This window comes from Protopterus annectens, chromosome 4.part1 (assembly GCF_019279795.1).
Source record: "Protopterus annectens isolate FY-2018-M chromosome 4.part1, PAN1.0, whole genome shotgun sequence".
NCBI lineage: Eukaryota > Metazoa > Chordata > Ceratodontiformes > Protopteridae > Protopterus > Protopterus annectens.
In genome coordinates this window covers 166,922,540-166,942,748 of record NC_056734.1, presented here as the reverse complement: position 1 = coordinate 166,942,748, position 20,209 = coordinate 166,922,540, and the positions used below count along the sequence as shown (strand labels likewise).

Sequence of the window (20,209 nt, the reverse complement as noted above, 5' to 3'; positions counted from 1 at the left end):
CACCCTGGGAGTGACACCTATGTCCCTCATGGACAGGGGCAGTTGGTGCTGATCATAGACTTGCTCTGCGAATAATAACCATCTAATCAAGGTCAGTTAGGGAACATGGGTATAACATGGCTAGGTTTGTAAAGGCCCTAGGATCATTAGCCTAGTAACCTCCTATGAACCTATGAACCTAAGCAGACAAAAGTCATATTGCCTTCAGAAACAATTTGATTTGTAAATGAATTTTCATTACAATGTCAATGAAATGATCAGTCATTTTTCAGACTTTGTTCTAAAGAAGTGAAACTTAACAGGATTATGTATCCAAAATTATAATCAGATGGGTCTCCCTGAAAATATCAAAATCTCAAAAGATCAAAGAAGACATCGTCAAGACGGCATCAGTGAAAACTTATTTCAGCAAAGGACTGGACCACCAGTTGTATTCCCAGGGTAAGGAACCTGTTGGCCAACAAGGTGAACTTTGTCCTTTTCTCAAATGTAGTGCTATCTTGAAGTTGGTATATTTAATTAGGGTGTGTGTGTGGGGGGGTGCAGTTTCATGTCTGTGATGTTTGGTGTTGTGGTTACTTACCCTGGGAAGATATTTGTCGATCCGTTCTTTTGCTGATGTGAGTTTTCACTGATTTCATCTCAACAATGTCATCTTTGATATTGTAGGACTTCGATGTTCTGAAGCAGACCCAATCAGGTACCTTTTTGGTGTGTGAAGGTTAGAAATGTGATTTTTTGGAGGTAAAACAAAACACACTTAAGATCTGAAATTTGCTGCAAGGGTGAACTGCGTTCTTCTGTAGATGCTTTTGAACCAGGAAATTGTTCATGCAACACTAAACTGAATTCCTTTCAACTTCAGGTGTGCAAATACCAATGTCAGACATTTTGTAAACATTCAGGGTATAGCAGATACGACAATATTTAAGATAGCAAACTGAAAATAGGAATTCTTCACAAGGCACCAAATAAATATCATGTGGATTTAATAAGAGAGAAACTGCATGCATGTATCCGGCACATTCAGAGTTCCCAAGTATTCCTCTTGCTGAAGAAGTAGCTAGATGGAATAAAAAGTTGCCATCTTAAACTTGTTTTCAAGAATTTGTTCAGAACTATGGAATCCAAAATCAGCCAGCATTTCTTTCTTTGGAACTAGAATTTTTTTCTGATTCTGTAACTTACTGTAGTGCTTGGATTTTCAATAAGTTTTTGAACTACTCCAAATGTCAGGGTGAAATGGTGTTTTGGGGTAGAAGGGATGAGGCCCAAATTTGCAGCACAACTCTATGGAGTGCCCACTTGACACTTCCTCTCTTAGCCAATGGCCTGTTGTTATTTCACTCCATCATTTTTGGAAAGATGGAACTCAATCCTATTTGCATTTAAAGGGCAACAGTAGTAAGAAAATGATCCTCACTGTGAGGTTGTAAAGAACTGATCCTAATCTTTTTTGATAAATTTTCTTATTATGGAACTGCATCTGTTTTTTTCTGCTTCCTGGAAGAATAGTTCCTGTCAGACTTCTAAAATGGTGCTTGATGTTCTATGTGAATCTTTCTTTTCTCCTCATGCTGGTATGGGGCTTTCTAGGAAAATACTCAGTGAGAGGAGCATTTGATTGGTTTGACTGCACATTGTTTAGGAAATACCACAATTTTAACCATAAATAACTTTAATTAGGCACAGGCAGGTGCCCTGGAATAGGCATTTACAGTATTATACATAAAAGCTACCATATACAGGTTTGTATTATCTAGTGTTTCAGTAAAGTTTATTAACTTTCCTTGCAAAGATTTATCAGCAAAATTTTTAGTAAGGTTTGATTTACCATGCTTGATTTAATAGTGTGTTGTGGCTGGCTGTTAGTGGAACTAATTATTCTTATACCAAATATGGCTGAGGTAAATTATTTTCCTTTGAACCTTACTCTGACTTCCATTCCACAGATGCAGGGTCTACCACCAGATTTTTATTTAGGCACCTGTATTCTTCTGGAACTTTGTAAAAAAAACAATTTTTTTTAGAAGGCAGTTGTTAATAATTAGAATGGAAAACTCTTCACAGATGCCTTGGAAAAAGTTTCATATTGCTGACACTGCTAGGTGTTTAGGCCACCTGACTTCAAGAGATAAACATACCTCCTCTAAAGTATTATTTATTTATTTATTTATTTATTTATTTTATTTTACATTTATTTACCAGGGAGGTCTGACTGGACAGAGCTGTCCATTTTCACCGGAGGCCCGAGGAAAAACTTTCCCAGAAGATTGTAGCCAGGAACTCCAGCATCTTGTAGCTTACAGCTCGCACTCACTCAACTACATGTTTTGGGCAAGGCATGGCAGCAGGCATGCAGAGAGAGAAAGTGAGAGAGAGAGATTGGAGCTATGTGTCTGAGCAAAGTAAGTGTGGCATCTGCAGGGACAGAGTGGGAGGCAGTGGCAGTGCAAGTTAGGATTTCAAATAAGGATCATGAGGGGGATTTAGGTTTAGGGAGTGGGAATTTCAGGGTTATGGAGTGGAGGTTAGGGAGCAGAGGGGGAATTTAGGGTTAGCGAGCAGGAGAGGTGTTTTAGGTTTAGAGTGAGTGAGAGGAGTTTTGGGTTAGGAAATAGGAGGGTAGTTTTACATTTAAGGAAGGGGAGTGGAGTTTTAGGTTTACGGAGCAATCAGAGACTTTTGGGTTACAGATTACTACGGTTAACTTTAGGGACCAGGTGAGAATTTTAGTATCAGAGTTAGGACTCAGGTAGGACTATGTAGTTCAAAAGGGTTGGGTGGTGGGAGTACTACGTAATTAAGTGGGATCAGGCTACTGAGAATAAGGGAACTTGCCATTTAGAGAAAGTGGAAGTGAGCAAGTGTCTTGTAGTAGACCTCGATTTAAAATGACCTTTCATTTGGTTACTAATTTCACCAAATTATACATTCTTTGGGGGGATCCTGAGGAGAAAGAACTCTCATTATACTGATTCATCCACAAAGATGAAGAAATTTAGTTGCAATTAGCCATGTCATTATTGTCTTCCTCTCAGAAATCAGAAGAAAGTGGTGAGGTACATTTGGATCCTTTGTTCGTTTCTTTGTTGTAAACTTACCTAAATAGATGGGTTTTGTTTTGTCATGAAATGTTTTCTGTACAGGATCAAAATACTCTTACACAATTTGTGTGAAATATTAAATTTCCAGGGAAATGGTACTCACCATTAGACATCTGATCATACCTCTCAACCTATTAGACCAAGAAATCTGGACAAAGCCGTAAATAAAAGTGGGACAAAGGCCCAAAAATAGGGACAATTTTTAAATATTGCTCTTGCAAACTAATAAAGTTGATAGAATAGCAGGTTTTGCATTAGTACACATTTTCTGAAGGGTATGAAACTCAGATGTCTGTCATTACTTTCCAAATTCAGTCTTTAATGATTTGCCAGAAAAGTACAATTTTATGAAAAAAGGACCAAAAATATGAGGCACAACTCTTGACATTCTGCAAAAAAAGTACAGTTTTGTACCTACCATAAATGTAGATGTTCGAAGATCCACATTGCTGCAGTCCTTACACTTGGGTAGTCCGCTGACCTCGGTCGGCCCGAATATCAAAGTATAAGGCTGACGTCGGTCAAGGCGCATTAGACTGACATCAGGACGTCAGGGTACAAATGCGCATGACCGACGTCATATCCTCAGTCTTTTCTTGCCCCAGATGTCAGAAGACCCTAAAAAGAAGGTCAAAACCAAAAAACAGCAAACCACCAACCAACCACCCTAGCACTAACAATATGTACAATGTATACAATATATACAATAATTACAATCCAACCCACACAACCACCTCTAAATACAGAGGGGAAGGAGGGAGGATATTGGACTGCAGCAATGTGGATCTTCGAACATCTACATTTATGGTAGGTACAAAACTGTACTATGTTCTTCATCTCACATTGCTGCAGTCCTTACACTTGGGTAGAATCCCAAAGCAGAGGTAAGGGAGGATGGCAAAAATTATAAGGAAGCAGGAGCTGCCAAAATGCCCTGTAAAATAGCAGTGGCAAAACCAGCCCTAGATTTAGAGTAAAGTGGAAGGTGGTAATGCTTAGAGAAAGTATGAACTGAACTCCAAGTAGCTGCCTCCAAAATATCCTTAGTTGCCATCCCCCTTAAAAAGCTGTTGAAGTGGCAGTAGCCCTAGTGGAATGAGGCCTAATCCCAGCTGGAATCTCTTTGCCATGATGGGAATAACAGAAAGCAATGCAAAACCCAATCCACTTAGAAATAGTTTGTTTTGACACAGGCTTACCCTGAGAACTCAAAGCAAAAGAAACAAATAACTGCTGAGACTGCCTGAACTCCTTAGTCCTGCTTAAATAATAACACAACTGCCTATGTACATCCAAAGTGTGCAGAATCTTTTCCCCTTTATTTTGGGGATTTGCATAAAAAGTAGGCAAATGAATAGTTTGGTTTAAAGCCACACTAGAAACCACTTTAGGCATAAAGGAAGGATTAGTACGCAAAGATACCCTATCCTTATGGAAAATTAAGAAAGGCTCAACCGCCATAAGGGCCTGCAATTCAGAAACTCTTCTTGCAGAGGTAATGGCCAACAAAAAAGCAGTCTTCCATGATAAATATTTCAACTCAGCAGTAGCTGCAGGCTCAAAAGGTTGTAGAGTGAGTTTCTCCAACACAAAATTGAGATCCCAAGCAGGAGTAGGAGCTCTACGTGGGGGTCTTATATTCTTTGCCCCTCTGAGAAATTGCTTGAACAAAGGATGAGAAAACAATGGTGGAACACAGTCATAGTGAGCTGAAATTGCTGCAGCATGAACCTTAATAGAAGAGAAGGACAAACCCCTGTCCAATAACTCAGTAAGATATTGAAGAGCCACACTTAAATTAGGCTCAGACACATCAAAATCTTTTGCTGCACTCCAAAATAAAAATCTCTTCCATTTATCAGCGTACACTTTCCTGGTACTAGGCCGTCTAGCTTCCAAAATCACATTCAAAACTTGTTGTGGAAGTTGAGACCCTCTATGGTTCAAAACAGAATATGCCAGGCTGTTAGGTGTAGAGAGTGAAGCTTGACATTGAGTAAATGACTGTTCTCCTGAGACAACAGGTGAGGAATCAAAGGTAAAGGCCAAGGAGGCTTCCGTACCAGACTTCTCAGTAATGGGTACCAGTGCTGTCGAGGCCAATCTGGAGCTATTAAAATCATCCTTGGTTTGTCCTGTCTGACCTTTAGAACTACCTTTGGGAGGAGAGGCAGAGGTGGAAAGGCATACACATGAAGATTTCTCCAATTGAAAGAAAGAGCATCCACTTTCCAAGCTGTGGGATGAAACCTTTTTGTGCAATACTTTGGCAGCTGATGGTTTAGTGGAGAAGCGAACAGATCTATGTCTGGAGTTCCCCATGACACTGTCAATTGCTGAAATACATGAGGATCCAATTTCCACTCGTGGGGATCCATAATTCGTCTGCTCAACACATCTGCTAAGGAGTTCTGTGCTCCCGGCAGAAACCTTGCCTGAAGATTGAGCTGTAAACTGAGAGCAGTCTCCCACAAAATCATTGCTTGCCTGCATAGAGGATAGGAATGTGTTCCCCCTTGCTTGTTGATGTACCACATGACAGTTGTGTTGTCTGTTAGAATCAACACCTGCCCTGGAAGAAGTAGATCCTTGAAAGCTATTAATGCAAACTGGACTGCTAACATCTCCTTCAAGTTGATATGTAGATGTTGTAGTCTGGCAGGCCACTTGTCTTGTATCCACTTTCCATTCAGATGAGCTCCCCAAGCTTTGTCTGAGGCATCTGTCGTTAGAATTTGACTCGCCTCTGGCCGGGTCACAGAGAGTCCCTTGTTTAGGTGACATTCCTGAGCCCACCACAAAAATTCCTTTCGAATGCAAGGTATTATTTGAATGACAGTGTCTAGATCCTGGCAGTGCTGTGTCCATACATTCTTGAGATACCATTGCAGCTTCCTCATATGCAGTTTGGCATTGGGAAGCACCAGAATACAAGATGCCATGAACCCCAAGGCTTGAAGGACTGTCCTTGCAGTCAGCCTGGACTGATGAGACAATTGATGAAAGTAAAGGGAAAGATTATTTTGTTTGTCCGGGGTCAAAAAGGCCATCTGGGTTGCTGTATTCAGTCTTACACCCAGAAAGCACATGTCCTGAGAGGGTACTAGACTGGACTTTATTTCGTTCACAGAATACCCCAGGCATCTTAGCACTGCTATCACATATTCCAGATGATGAAGAAGCTCGTCCCTTTCTTGAGCCAGAATCAGGCAATCGTCCAAATAAGGATAGATTTGTATTCCTTTTAGCCTGAAGAAAGCTATCACTGGAGCCAGAACTTTCGTGAACACTCTGGGCACAGTAGATAAGCCAAAGGGCAATGCAGAGAACTGATAATGAGAAGTCCCAGCCCGAAAACGCAGATACTTTCTGCAACTCAGTCTGATAGGAACATGAAGGTAGGCCTCCTTGAGATCCAAAGTTACCATCCAATGATCTTTGCCCAGAAGAGGTAAAAGCTGTTGTAACGTCAACACTTTGAACTTGGGAATGTCCAGATAAGTGTTGAGGATAGATAAATCCAAAATTGGTCTCCACGTGTTCCCCTTCTTTGGTACTAGGAACAGGCGAGAATAAAATCCTAGGCCCACTTCTGGCACAGGGACCGGCTGTATTGCCCCTATTTGAAGTAACTGAGAAATCTGTTTGCGAGCCTCTATTCTTTGTTGAGGAGGAATGTCTGGCATGCCTTTGAAAGGAGGTAAGGTATGGAAATAAAACCTGTAACCGTGGTAAATAATGTCCAATACCCATCTGTCTTGGGTAATTAAACTCCAATTTTCTTTGAAAAGTGTCAACCTTCCTCCCAAAGGTGCTGCCAGACGAAAAGGCTCTGGCAGCTGAAAAGGTAGGTCATTGGGTCTGTTTACGAAAGGACTGACCCCTGCCCTCACCTGAAGACTGTGCAGGCGAACTCCCTGTTCTAGGCCTGAAAGAGCCCTGAGCTCTGCCTCTACCACGTCTAGACCGACCCCTAGACTGGGAATCATAAGAAGGATACGTCCACCCTTTAGAAGGCCAATTCCTACTAAACTTCGGAGGCTGAACTTGCAAAAATTCCTTAACAGTCTGCATAGACTTAGCCTTGTCTTCCATTTTCTTCAAAACTGCCTCAACAGGCGAACCAAACAACACATCAGATTGCAAAGGAGCATCTAAAATCCTTGACTTAACATGGTCAGATAAATTCTGATCCCTTAGCCAGGCATGCCTGCGAAGAACTGACCCAGTGGCAGCCACCCTAGACGAGGCCTGTACAGCATCAAAACCACATTGCAAAGAATGCTTACCCACCTGCTCAGAAACATGAACTAAATCTCGTAACTCTTTACAGTCAATACCTTCCGCCAGAGCATCTACCTTAGACTTCAATTGAGAAAGTAGATAGTTTTGGTATTTCAACATGTGAAACTGGCAATTCAAAGCCCTCATAGCTAGAGTGGAGGAAGTATAAACTTTCTTTCCCCATCTATCCAAAGCCCTGGCCTCTTTATCTGGAGGAACCGGATTTTTAACAACAGAAGCTTTAACACCCTTAGGCCCCTGACTAACAGTTTCTGGGTCTGCCCTAGGACTCTTGAACAGATACTTATGAGCTTCAGGCACCCTGTAATACCTGTCTGGTTTAACAGGAGCAGGGGGCAAAGAATCAGGATTAAGAGATGCCTCTTGAAACACATCTTCCACAACATTCAGAACAGGAGGTATTGCCAAAGGCCTATGCTGGGGTAAAAGCAAAAATTCCCTAAGCCTCTTCTTGGAATCAGAGAACTCCTGACCTTCCCACTTAAAGTGCTCCCTCATGGAATGAAGAGTCTCTGAAAAAGAAAAATCCTCAGGAGGAGAAGCAGAAGGAGTAGAGTCATCCACATCAGAATCAGAATAAGGAGAATACTCCTGCAAGTCTTCAGCCGAAGACTCAGACACATCCGAAGATTGCTCATAACCCCCCAACTCTGGTTCCACTCTGGGCCTCTTATCAGGAGGGGGCATAGAACCTCTAATCAAGGTAATTAAATCTTCAGCCATTTTAAGCATATGCTTCTTGGGTACAGAACCTGAAGAGCTAGGAGTGACACCCACAGAAGCTATACCTGACCTACCTCTGGGAGAAGCCTTAGGAACAGAAGGAGAGGGCCTAGTCACCTTAGGAAGGGAGGGGAGTACAGTTACCTGAGAAGCCCCTTCTGCCTGACCTGCCTCCTGGGAGGCCACATCCTGCAAAATCAAAGTTCCCCCCTGGGACTCCAGAGAGGCCTCCGTCGGAACCACCGGTTCCACTGACGCCTCTAAAGAACCGGCGTCCGGTTCGGACGACTCTTCTAGTCTGGGTTTAGCTGCTTTGTCTTTGCGCTTCTTTGAAGAAGCAGGCGTCGGAGTATCCGACGGCATATTATAGTTGCACCGCTTCCCAAAGACCAACCTGGCACAATCTAACCTACGCTTAATAGTGCGTTTATTGAACCTAGCACAAAAGCGACACCCAACAACGTCGTGCTCAGGTCCCAAACAAGGTATACACAAATTATGATAATCTCTATGCGGTATCTGTTTCCCACAAGAAATACAGTTATTCACTTTTTCTGACATCCGGTAAACCACTGAGGCAAGAAAAAACAAAAATATTCCCCAACGGGGTACTTAGCCAACTTTGACTTCGGTCTGAAACTCCGAATTCGAAAAATTTCAGAACGCCGAACGGCACTTGCAACGCTGCTTCTGCATCGGACCACGCGGCAAAAAAGACTGAGGATATGACGTCGGTCATGCGCATTTGTACCCTGACGTCCTGATGTCAGTCTAATGCGCCTTGACCGACGTCAGCCTTATACTTTGATATTCGGGCCGACCGAGGACAGCGGACTACCCAAGTGTAAGGACTGCAGCAATGTGAGATGAAGAACATCTGTACGGTTGAGAGGTATGCCTGATACGCAGGCAACTGCATGATCATGTCCTATAAACTTCCATCAGCATAATAATGGGTATCTGTTCATCTACTGTCCAGCCCCAGGGCAGTGGTTGAAGAACCCCCCCCTCATTTTCCTCACCACAGCAGACTATCCAACATTGTTTCCTCCACTAAAAATCCTTACAAAAACTATTGGCACTGGAAGTTGAGGATATGATGAAAGAGATTCATGCTTTGAAGGGTGTGAACAAACATTAGACTAACTCTCACATCTCTGTTACTTAAATACACCAACTCTGCAGTATTACACAGAAAAAGAAACAGTTCTGACCCTACATAGGACTGTTCCTCTCCACTTTGGCTGACAAAGTTTGCAGATGACTGCAAACTGGGCGCCATAGTTGAAAGTGCATCGGACACGGATATCCTTCAGAAGAGACTCACGGAAACAGATAGCTGGTGCCAGAGCCATGGCCTGAAGTTAAACGCCAAAAAATGTATAGTCATACCCTTCGGGAAAAACAAGGTAACCCCAAGCTACCATATAGGTGGCAATCCACTAAGCACAGAAGAGGTTATCAGGGACCTGGGGACCCAGGTTGACAGTGGCCTTTCTTTTGACACTCACGTTGCTAAAGTGGTTAGAAAGACCTTCTACATTGCCCACCTGATCATGAAGGGATTCACATCCAGATCTAGTGAGGTCATTGTTCCCCTGTACTCTTCACTTATCAGACCAGTGATCGAGTACAATGCCCCATTCGGGATGTATCTCACCCGACATCTGCAGCAATTGGAGAGACCCCAAAAGTTCCTCACCAAAAGGATAAAGGGACTCCAAAATCTGCCATATGCTGCCAGATTGAAGAAACTCCAGCTCTATTCAGTCGCATACCGTCTGCTCAGAGGTGGCATGTGCCTGACATACAAGGCCATGTCCAACCCGGAATTAATGGACATGCTCCACCTCAAAAAATCCAAATCCACCAAAACCACTAGAGCAAGCGACTTAAACCTTAGCACGGATATAAATAGGACGTGCTGGAGGGATAGATTTATCACTCAGAGACTCCCTATGCTGTGGAATAAAATCCCGGTCCATGTGAGGCAGAGCACCTCGCTGGCACTGTTCAAGAGAAATATTGACCTGTGGATGGGAGATCGTAGGTTTACCCCGGGAATCATCTCTGTCACTGCTGGACAGAGGCACAACAAACTAAAGGGTACAGTATTTTTTCATATAAGGGGTGGCGTAAGCCACAGAACTTTGGGCTAGGCTTATAAATGCCTTAGGGCAGATAGCCTAGTATAAACCTATGAACCTATGAACCTGTGATAGTGCTGTTTAAATTTGCAGTGATATACTCAATCCATGACACACACACACAAAAGAAAGCAAATAGCTACCACTCAGTGAGTTGTTTGGGGGAAATATAACATCACATGAGAACTGGGTGATTATTCTCAGGAGGCATTATTTATCAAGACAAAAAGAATAACAAAAAATGTTACATATTTTTATATTAAAAGTGAAACATAAAAAGATATCACATTGTTCAAGAAGTAAGCCGGAAGTGACTGAAAATCTGGAAAAAAAAGCTAAGCAGTATAACTGTTCAACTGGGGCAGTGAAAAAGAACTGTGAAAGTAGCATGGGGGTTTCACATTTACAGCCAAGCTGCCTTCTACTGGCCACAGTGTGGATAGCAACCATGTTCCCTTGGGGAAGTTAGACTACAAGAAAATGTCTGACTTAAGACTGATGTCTGCTTAAAGCAATATTCAACAGTCATACTTACGACTTCCTGCAGCAATGATCATTACCCTGTACACATAATAATGCCATCACTGGATAAGCAGGTAGTGGTATGGGATGAGGTCTGTGGCAAATCAAGATCACAAGGTGCAAGCTGTGCTGTGCAATGAATCATTTGCTCGTGAATTTCACCTGCAGAGCTCCTGCCATAAAATGACTTCTGGGGAATGCTCAAGTACAAAATTCCTTTGCCAATATGTTTTTCTGTAAACACAGGTATGGGTAAAGCAAAGACCATTTTAAATCCAGAGGGTGCTTTAGCAAACTGTCCAGATAGACTAAATAAGCTCAAATGATTAGGACGATTCAGCAGATGCAAGGATATGAAAAGCCAGACAAGAAGCACCTTCTAATAAAATCATGAAAAATGAACAGATGTGTCTCACTTGTTTAAGTATGCAAGGAGAAATGTAAATGACTTTTTTTCTTTCTATTTTACTGTGCTTGATTTGTTTATGGATGCAAGGTGAATGTGACATATAATTAGCTTTTTGTTTCTATTTTTATTCAAAGCAATTTTGCTGTCAGGGGCCATATGACGGCTTTGTTTCCGGTGAAAGAGCATGCACCTATTTTGCTCAAAGATGATTACACTGATTACACTCTAAAAGCACATATGTTTGATAACTTAAATATTTACAGTGGTGATGATGAATAAAAGTGCAGAATTTAAAACTCCCTTATAATAATACTTTAAGCAGTGATGTAGGCACAATTCTAATATGCTAATGGAAGAACAGAATACTATCAGCTGAAGATTAAACAGTAAGCACGTGTGCATCTTAACTTTTTTCTGGTAGAGATAAATAGGAACTGACTGAAAGAAACTAATATATTTTCTGAAAACAGACATTATTTCAACTTTACATTAACTTGCTACTATCCAATGCCATACTGAGCTCTGAAAAGGAAAGTGTTGTCTTTTAATGCTGAGCAGTTTTAGTAAAATGTAGCAGTTATACAAGTCAGTATGAGCTAAATACAGTTTTTATGTGGAAGGCAATACTTCTTTCATTCCAGAACTTTGCTAAAATATATTCTCATTTCTTTAATAATTTAAATGTCTGCACAGACCTAATTTCATTTAATATGCTGGAATGAGGAATTACTAGGAGTTTAAACTCTGTTCTAGACAATGAAAACAAATTCTAAGTTAGTTACCAGACTGGAGAGATAATAAGATAGGTAAGAAAACACTTAAGGAATTTAATTTGCAAGAATTAGTTACTGTACTAGATAAAAAATAAAATAAACCTGTCAGAGATTCTCAAAATTTTCAAGGTTTATTCTTGAGAACTTACCAATGGTGGTTCGACTGGAGTTGAGGGCTGTACTTGAAGATTTACTGCTACGGTCTGAGGTGGTGGAAGAGTCTGATATGGCATCTGGATCAAGGTTTCAGCTGCAGGTAGCTCCTCCTTAGACAATAGCGTGTTCTCTGCTAGTACATGGCCCATCGGCAGCATCTCAGAAGACTGTATTGATAACGCCTGGACAGACTGTAGTGGCAAAGGCTGAATCTGGCTAGGAGGTGTTGAGGACAACTGAACAGGGGGGGAGAGTGATGCCGGTGTCTGTGAAGGAGGGTGAAGCTGAGGTGGTGACACAGTTTGTTGCCCTGTTGACACCAGATTTGACTGCTGTATAGGGCCAACATGTGCCACTGGGGAGGGTGGAGGTGGCAGATGAGATGGCATGGCAGCCTGCTGAGTGAGTTGCACAGGGCTGCCATTGGATCGATGCAGTTGTGGTTGGTGTGATTCTACCTGGTGCGATGGTAATACAAGGGTATGCTGTTGTGACTGCAAAAGAGCCTGTGGCTGTACAATTATGCTAGGTGACTGGCTGGGTGAATGTGATATCTGAGGAGATACGACTACAGTCTGTTGAGTGGGTTGGGTTTGAGCTGACGTTACTGGGGAAGGGCATTGATGTAATGGGGAAGAATTTGGAGCTGGAGGTTGTCCCTGGGTTTGCACTGTCAGACAGTGCTGAGACATGGGTGGCTCCTGACTTGGATTCTGAAGCGTCACTGTTTGCAGTTGTTGTGGTTGAGTCTGTCTGTGTTGAATCTGCTGCTGAATAACCAGCTGATGATGAGGCCCCTTTTGGGAAGGTTGATGCAGAGAAATCTGTTGATGCTTAATAAGAGGATGAGGCTGGATGGATGGATAAGGTGCTGAGAAAAAAGTAAAGAAAAAGTTACCTTTAATATTAAGATTCTAAAGCAGCCATATATTCACAAAATATAATTCTGCATAAATTGCAGTTACAACAGAAACAATGAGTTAGATTCACTCTACTCAAATAGTAATCTGCAGAGGTTTTAACTGATCACTACACATGCTTATCTCATATAGTACTAAGCATACTTTTTATTTCAATTTTAATTATCAGTACTTGTGCAAAAGTATTCAAACTTGCCAGCAACTTTTCCATTTTTTTTTAAAGTTTCTTGAAAAATATTAACATATACTTATGAATCACACAATGACAACCCCCCCCCACACTAAATTTGTGATTGGTTGTCACTGTCCTTTACTGACTGCATTCCATGACTCTTTGGAACCAAACAAATTACATTTACGTTAAACTAATATGAGTTATTGATATCAGGTTGTATGCACTTCTGATGACATATGTGTGTGTGTGTGTGTGTGTGTGTGTGTGTGTGTGTCTTTGTTTTAATGTTTGCACTGAAAATGCCTTCTGGAGTTTCCACACCCTTTCTTTGTGGATTTCTTACTTTAGCAATGGAATGACAGCTATCTGTCTAAATCAATAAACTCAGTCATTTGACTTCCTGATCATGGAAAAACAATGTGCCCTGTAGCCTGTTTTCAGGGAGACTGGTCTACGCCACTCTCCTGGAGCTCTAGGCCTTAACAGGGTGAGGTGCCACTCTAACCCTTCCTCCGGGTAAACATGCTGATGTAAACTGCATGTCTCTTGCCCACTCTACCCAGCTTTTCCAGCTTTGTGAGTAGCTAATCAATCTCTGGGTCTGGTTGTAGTAAGAGCTTTATCTCTGTGTGCAACAGAAAAAGGACAAAAGCTTGATCCAATATCACCAATATATACATACATATATATACATCTATTAGTATATTCATAAATCTATATATCTGTCCATATATATATATATATATATATATATATATATATATATATATATATATATATATCACACACACACACATATGTGTGTGTGGAATAGTTTGGGCTTTGGTGTGTGATACGTGAAATCTGTTTTGTAAAATATGTTGTACTGTGGGGAATGAATCGCTTGATAAATAGGTTCATAAGTAAATAAAAAGCAATTAGTCATCATACCATTTTCAGCCTGGCCAGAACACCCGATATCAAGAATTACCATCTGCCTCAAGAAGAGAAACACAACATAAGCCAGAACACAACTCTGTCTTGCCCTACTGCCCTATTAATTAGTTGATGGAGATTGTGGTCCTTTGTACATGTGTTTGAGGAATGATTAGTTCTGTAAAGTCATAACAGGTTTGTGAGGGTGTGGTCTTTTATAACCTGAAAGGTCAAACATAGATTACTGTGGAAGAGTCTATAAGAAGCAGAATACAGATAGGGGATGGCCAATCAGTCTAGATAATTACTGTACTTGACGTGTATGACTTTTTTTGGTTTGGAAACACTGGAGTTTCTCCAGTTGAGTAAAATCTTTTGATAGGTGCAAGCCAATGGAGGCATTATTTTCAATAAATGAACAAAAAAGAGATGAGTTTAACAGATGTAAATAAACTTTCTTTGATTCTGGTTGAAATGCACTTGGTTATTAGTTAGGCCAGACAGAAGGATTTTCTAGCTATAATAGAGACATGATGACAAAAGAATAGGGAATCATCCACAAAGATGTCTAGATCTCTAATAACAGAGTCAGTCTTGAGGGTTGAGTTGCCTACATGCTAAGTGGAGCAATTATTTATTTTACCAATATGGAATGTACTGCATTTTAGGCAATAGGTTTAAGGACATTATCCCTGTTCCAGTTGGTCATATAGTCCAGCCCCTCGAGGAGTACCTTCACTTCGGGGGGTGCCCAAATAACAACCCATAGCTTACAGTAATCAGCAAATTTTGTTAACCAGAGACCAAAAATATTGGCTTGTAGGTCAAAGCATAAATGCCAAATAGAATAGGACTCAGTACTGAGCCTTGAATCACCCTCTTTGTAACATTTTTATTTTCTGAGGTGACACCCACAGCTCTAACATCATATGCTTTCACTGCCAACCAATCTGCAATCCACTGCACTACATATGAGCTGATGTTTACCAGTTTGTCCACAATGCTTACAAGGATATTATCAAAAGCCTTGGCCAGATCCGTACATGCTAAGTGCACTGCATAACCATCACCAACTACGGCAGTTGCTCTTTTGAAGAAATTTACAGGGTTCAAGACCTACCTTTGACAAAGCCAAACTGATGTGGATTAGGGGCTATGAGATTTATAAAGTCAGAAATAATGTTTAAGGAATTTAATAACAAAGGCAGGTAAGACTGATGGATACTATAACTGTCAGGGTCAGTGGCTCAAATTTCCTTATGGAGGGCATCATGATAGCTGTTCTCCATGTCATAGACCATGTCAAGACTCATGTTAAACAGGTTTAATAGCAGTTCAAGTGGCCCATACTTAGTGCTAATTATTAAGTTTCCTGTTATATTATTAGGGACCAAGGAAGTAATATTCTTTGGTTTAGAGAGGGCTGTTAGAACTTGCAACTAAGTGATCTTGGCAGGCTCAGGGACTGATGAAGCAATAGGGCAGAAATGATAGTGCATGAGATGAAGTTCACACTAAATTTGTTGGCCAGGAAGTCATTTATTTCTTTGGGAACAGAATAGGATGCACCATTGTAGATTAATCCATAACACTGATGGGCACTGTTTCTTAACTTTCTAACATATATAAAGAAAATTTAGAATTATTTTGGTATCAGTGGCCATTTTTTTCACAATCAGCTCTGTGTTTTCTAACTGTTGCCCTAAGTTCTTTGCTAGCATGTTTGAAAGCATGTAAGAATTCTGTGCTTTTTTCAATGAGTTGTTTATTGAAATTACTTAAAACTGTGAATTAATAGAAACCCAGCAAAAGTATATTTATAAAACACAAAAGGACAACACCAACAAATAATAATAACTATATACAACTATTTAGAAAATATTTTCCAGACATTAGACAAACATTATAAAACAGCTATTTGATAAATCAGGAAAGTTGGTATCTGACTTATTAGAAATATTTGCTTCTCTGATCCACTCTACCACATACACTATTTGTTTTATTGGATAGTCTATTTATACAAGAATTCCACCATATAGACTTGTTTTTATATTTCTATGTATATTAAATATGGCTACGTACTGTTTTCTCTATACAATCATTTTGGGGAGGAGTAGAACTTGGAGATTAAAGTGTTAGTTTTACCTATAAGGTAGTGGTGCAACAGAAGTTAATTACGTCTCTAAGTAGCAGCAGGAGATTTGCTTTTGGGAAATCACTGAAAACCAGTCTACTTGTTTGCGGAGCACCTTCAGCTTTATACATGAAGGTCACCACATTGTGTTCTGATTTAACAAATGGGGATGGTATCTGTGAAGTTGAGCAAGAGGAAATATTAATAAGGGCAATATCTAGGACACTGTCTCCCCATTGGTAAGTTTGCCAACTGTTCAAGGTAGTCACATTTACACAATCAAGGAAGCATGGGCATTCTTCCATTTGCACTTTAACTGACAGTTTGTTGCAGAGTAAATATAGTCACCTAGTTTGCCAACTGTTCAAGGTTGTCACATTTACACAATCAAGGAAGCATGGGCATTCTTCCATTTGCACTTTAAGAGACAGTTTGTTGCAGAGTAAATATAGTCACCTAGAAGGAATGCATTTTTTATAGGGATATTAATTATGGTGAGAAGGTAGCTATAATGATCAGTGTAGGATATGGAGGGGGATCTGTAGCTGAATTTATTTATGGTAACCTGGATTTCTACAATTTCAAAATTGGGGTCGTGTAGAATTGGCTCTGATGTAACGGGGTCTCTGACAAAGACTGACACTCCCCAGAAGCTGCCCAGAAGCCTGAATGCATGAGAGGGGCTATACACAATTTCACTGCATTGAAGGCATGCCGCTGTTACTCCATGTATATGTATGTGTTTGAGTTACAGGATCGCCTCAAGCTCATGCATATTTTGTTAATATTCCTGACACTGGTGACAGACTCTTAACATGTCCAATATAGAATCTGGGAGTGCTGAGTTGTTGGACTCTGTCTCAAAAAGGCATTATGGAGCAGCAAATGCTTTAGCTAGAATGTGAAAGTCCTGCCAACAAACTGGTAGATAATCCCTGGCAAAGTAGGAGGGTCTTGGCCCAAGCAAACACATGCTGGGTCCTCCTACAATAATACCACCTAGTAAGCCATGTATTAAAGCCAATTATATTGTCTTTGAATGTTTTCATCATTCTAGTGACAGCATGACACCACCTAAGACAAGTGTCATTTCTATTTCTACAATATGCATAACAAAGTCAATCATATCCTTTGGCACTTCCTACTCTGTGGAGTACTTAAGGCCATTCGCCGCCACATGGGGCTCCACTAGGTCACAATTGCACCTGTCAAGGTGGAAGGATCCGACAGCCCTCACAACATCCCAGATCCTGTCTCTGGAAATACAGCAAACTCACACACTGTTTTTATCTAGACTCATGAGGGCAGTGTCATTCCACATCATGACAGAATGATCAATTACCAAAACATTTCCAACAGTGGCTGCATCTGTTGAAAGCCTTGAGGATGGGTCTAGTTCACATAATCAAACCACACTTCCACAAAACTCTTTTCATCAAAATGAGAAGAAAAAACATTCAGTTAAGTGAAGGTACATTCAGTCAAGTGAATGGTGCCATCTTTATACAGGGATTGGAAGCAGTTAGTACTATGGACGAAAAGGGTTTCGTGGAAGTGTGGTTCGAGTATGTGAACTATACACCTTAAGGATTCATAGGAATTCTAAGGCAATTTAATCTTGTGACCATCAAAATACCCACCATCATGCTATATATCCCTTCTCAAGGAGGTCTAGGCTAGTTAGCTCCAGGGGAAATTTGGGGGTACCATTACAGTCATCTTGGTTCTGTATGAAGGATAATAATGTACTGCAATGCTTAACAAGCACAGGCAGCTAAATCCAGACAACAGGGAGGCACTATGTAAAGAAGCTCTCTCTCTCTCTCTCTCAATCACATTCTATTTATCTGCTGGTTAAGATTTAAGTCCCTGGTTCTGGTGTTTGCTAAGCTATTAAGACTTTTGGAGATATAGGAGATCAAGGACAAAAGGACCTCTAATAATACTGTAGGCAAAACACAAGTTGCCCCTCAAGAGCCTGTAAGATACTAAGCAAAGAGTTAGAGCTTCTAGCCTCTTTTGGCAGCTCAGGGTCTTTTAGCCAGAAATCTTCTTAGATGGAACCATAGCTCTCAACTGTCCATATTTTTTGCAAAATGTCCAGATTTTGGTGTCCTCCATGAGAGAGTCCAGTGGGAAGTCAATGTGTCTCCTTTTACATGTATGTTTCCTCAGGGGGAGTCTCTGGGGAGGACTCTGGGGTGAAGAGGCAGCAGGCTGTCCCTGAGGTAACAGGATGGCGAAATCTGTACATAGGGATCCAGGGCAGACTCCTAAGACGAGATCGTCAAAAGTCTCGACGGGATTGAGAGAACCCTCTCCACCATGTCAAAGGCAGAAGGAGAACAAACCATCTGAGAAGGGGCTACAGACAGGTTTGCAACCCTCGGTCTTGATGGGAGAGCCACAGCCAAACCTCCAGGCACTGAGACTCAGATTGGAAGGCTTTGCTCTGAAAAACTCACAGCCAAAACCATCCCCTCGGATCTAGTGCTGAGGCTATGGCTCTGAGAGCTGGATGGATCTCAACTTTCTGGATCCGACCCGCTCAAGGTAACGGCCGGCATCAAGGCACCGACCCCTCAACACCAAGTGATCTTTGATACGAGAACTCTGAAACCGGGGGCTGGATCAGAAAAGGAGTAATTGGATTGAAGCTGGACTGCATGCCTCCTGCTCTGGAGGGAGAGAGGGCAGGTAAGACCTCCCATCCATAAATCTCTGCATCATCCTATCCACCTCCGCTTTAAAAAGACTATGGGTGGATCTGGAAGAGGAGGCCAATGACACCAGCCTAGAGAGGCAGAGGGGGACACCGAGGACTGGGTGCAGCTCTGAAGCACCTTCGGCTCTGGGGAGAAGCGAGGGGAATGGAGCCGGGGAGACTCCACTCTCGGAGCAGAGCTGATCTTGGCTGGGGGACCTGCAGATGAACCGACCACTTCCTAGGTTTCTCCCTGTGCTTATGTTTGTCTCTGTACCCAGTCCTCCTAGCAGGAGGTTGAGTCCCAGAGGTCAGGAGATGGAAGAAGCAGTGGTATCAGAAGGACTAGAGGCCTGAGCCCCGGTGGTAGGAAGGGGGAGAAGGCCTTTCAATATTAGTTTGTTCCTCCTGTCGATCAATCCACAGGGGTTGCACCCAGTGCAGATCGAGCAGGAGGACTCTAGATGGGCCACCCCTAAACACGCAACACACAGAGTGTGGTGATCAGCTGGGGAAAGCTTGTGGTCACACTCTGTGCACTGATGAAAACCCGGTTTGGGAATTTCAAACATACCTAAACAGGAGAGGCCCAAACACACAGACACACTCGACACTCACTTGCATACACTCCTAACGAAAGAAGAGAAAAAAAGTTTTTTTTTTTTTTTTTTTTTTGATTACCAATGCGAACGCAGAGGAAGATGATAGAAAAGGTAGAAGGAAGAAACTAGACAGAGAGACGTAAGCCCACAAAAAAATTCACTTACTCAAAAAGTTGCTCAGAGCACCAGATCACGATGCTTACAGAGACATGGCAAACGAGATCTGAAGGGAGGAGGAGGACAGGCGCATTATGAGTAGGGGAGGAGCTCGGATCAGATGCAGGAAATGTGGCTGAGTCAGATCCGGTCGGATTCAAGTACCTACAGGATGAAGGACAAATGAAGACAACCACCGCAGATCAATTGCTTGCTTTAATGTAATTTGGTAGTCTGTTCCATGCATCATCTGCTCTCAGAGAACCAATCAGTACACTTCTCATTTCTACAGAATCTTCTACATAGGTTGTCTGTTGATTCTGTACTACTTTTGATAACCCCAAACAATCCCAGAGGTAGTTGTCTCTAAATGCCCTGTACACCTACATAAGGCCTCCTCTTAAATATCTATATGAGACACTGTACCAGTTCAGATATGTTAGTCTTTCATAACCTAAATT

General features: G+C 41.6%; 1 protein-coding gene across 6 annotated transcripts in view; it reads right to left on the bottom strand.

The window, feature by feature from the left end:
* The window catches only part of PHC3 (polyhomeotic homolog 3), a 1,318,531-nt gene that overhangs the window by 761,273 nt on the left and 537,049 nt on the right, over positions 1-20,209 (bottom strand). For all 6 annotated transcript variants that reach the window (XM_044070066.1, XM_044070067.1, XM_044070069.1 and 3 more), the window contains one exon: positions 12,136-13,013. In XM_044070066.1, coding sequence (XP_043926001.1) covers positions 12,136-13,013 — 878 coding nt within the window. The remainder of the gene's footprint in view (positions 1-12,135; positions 13,014-20,209) is intronic.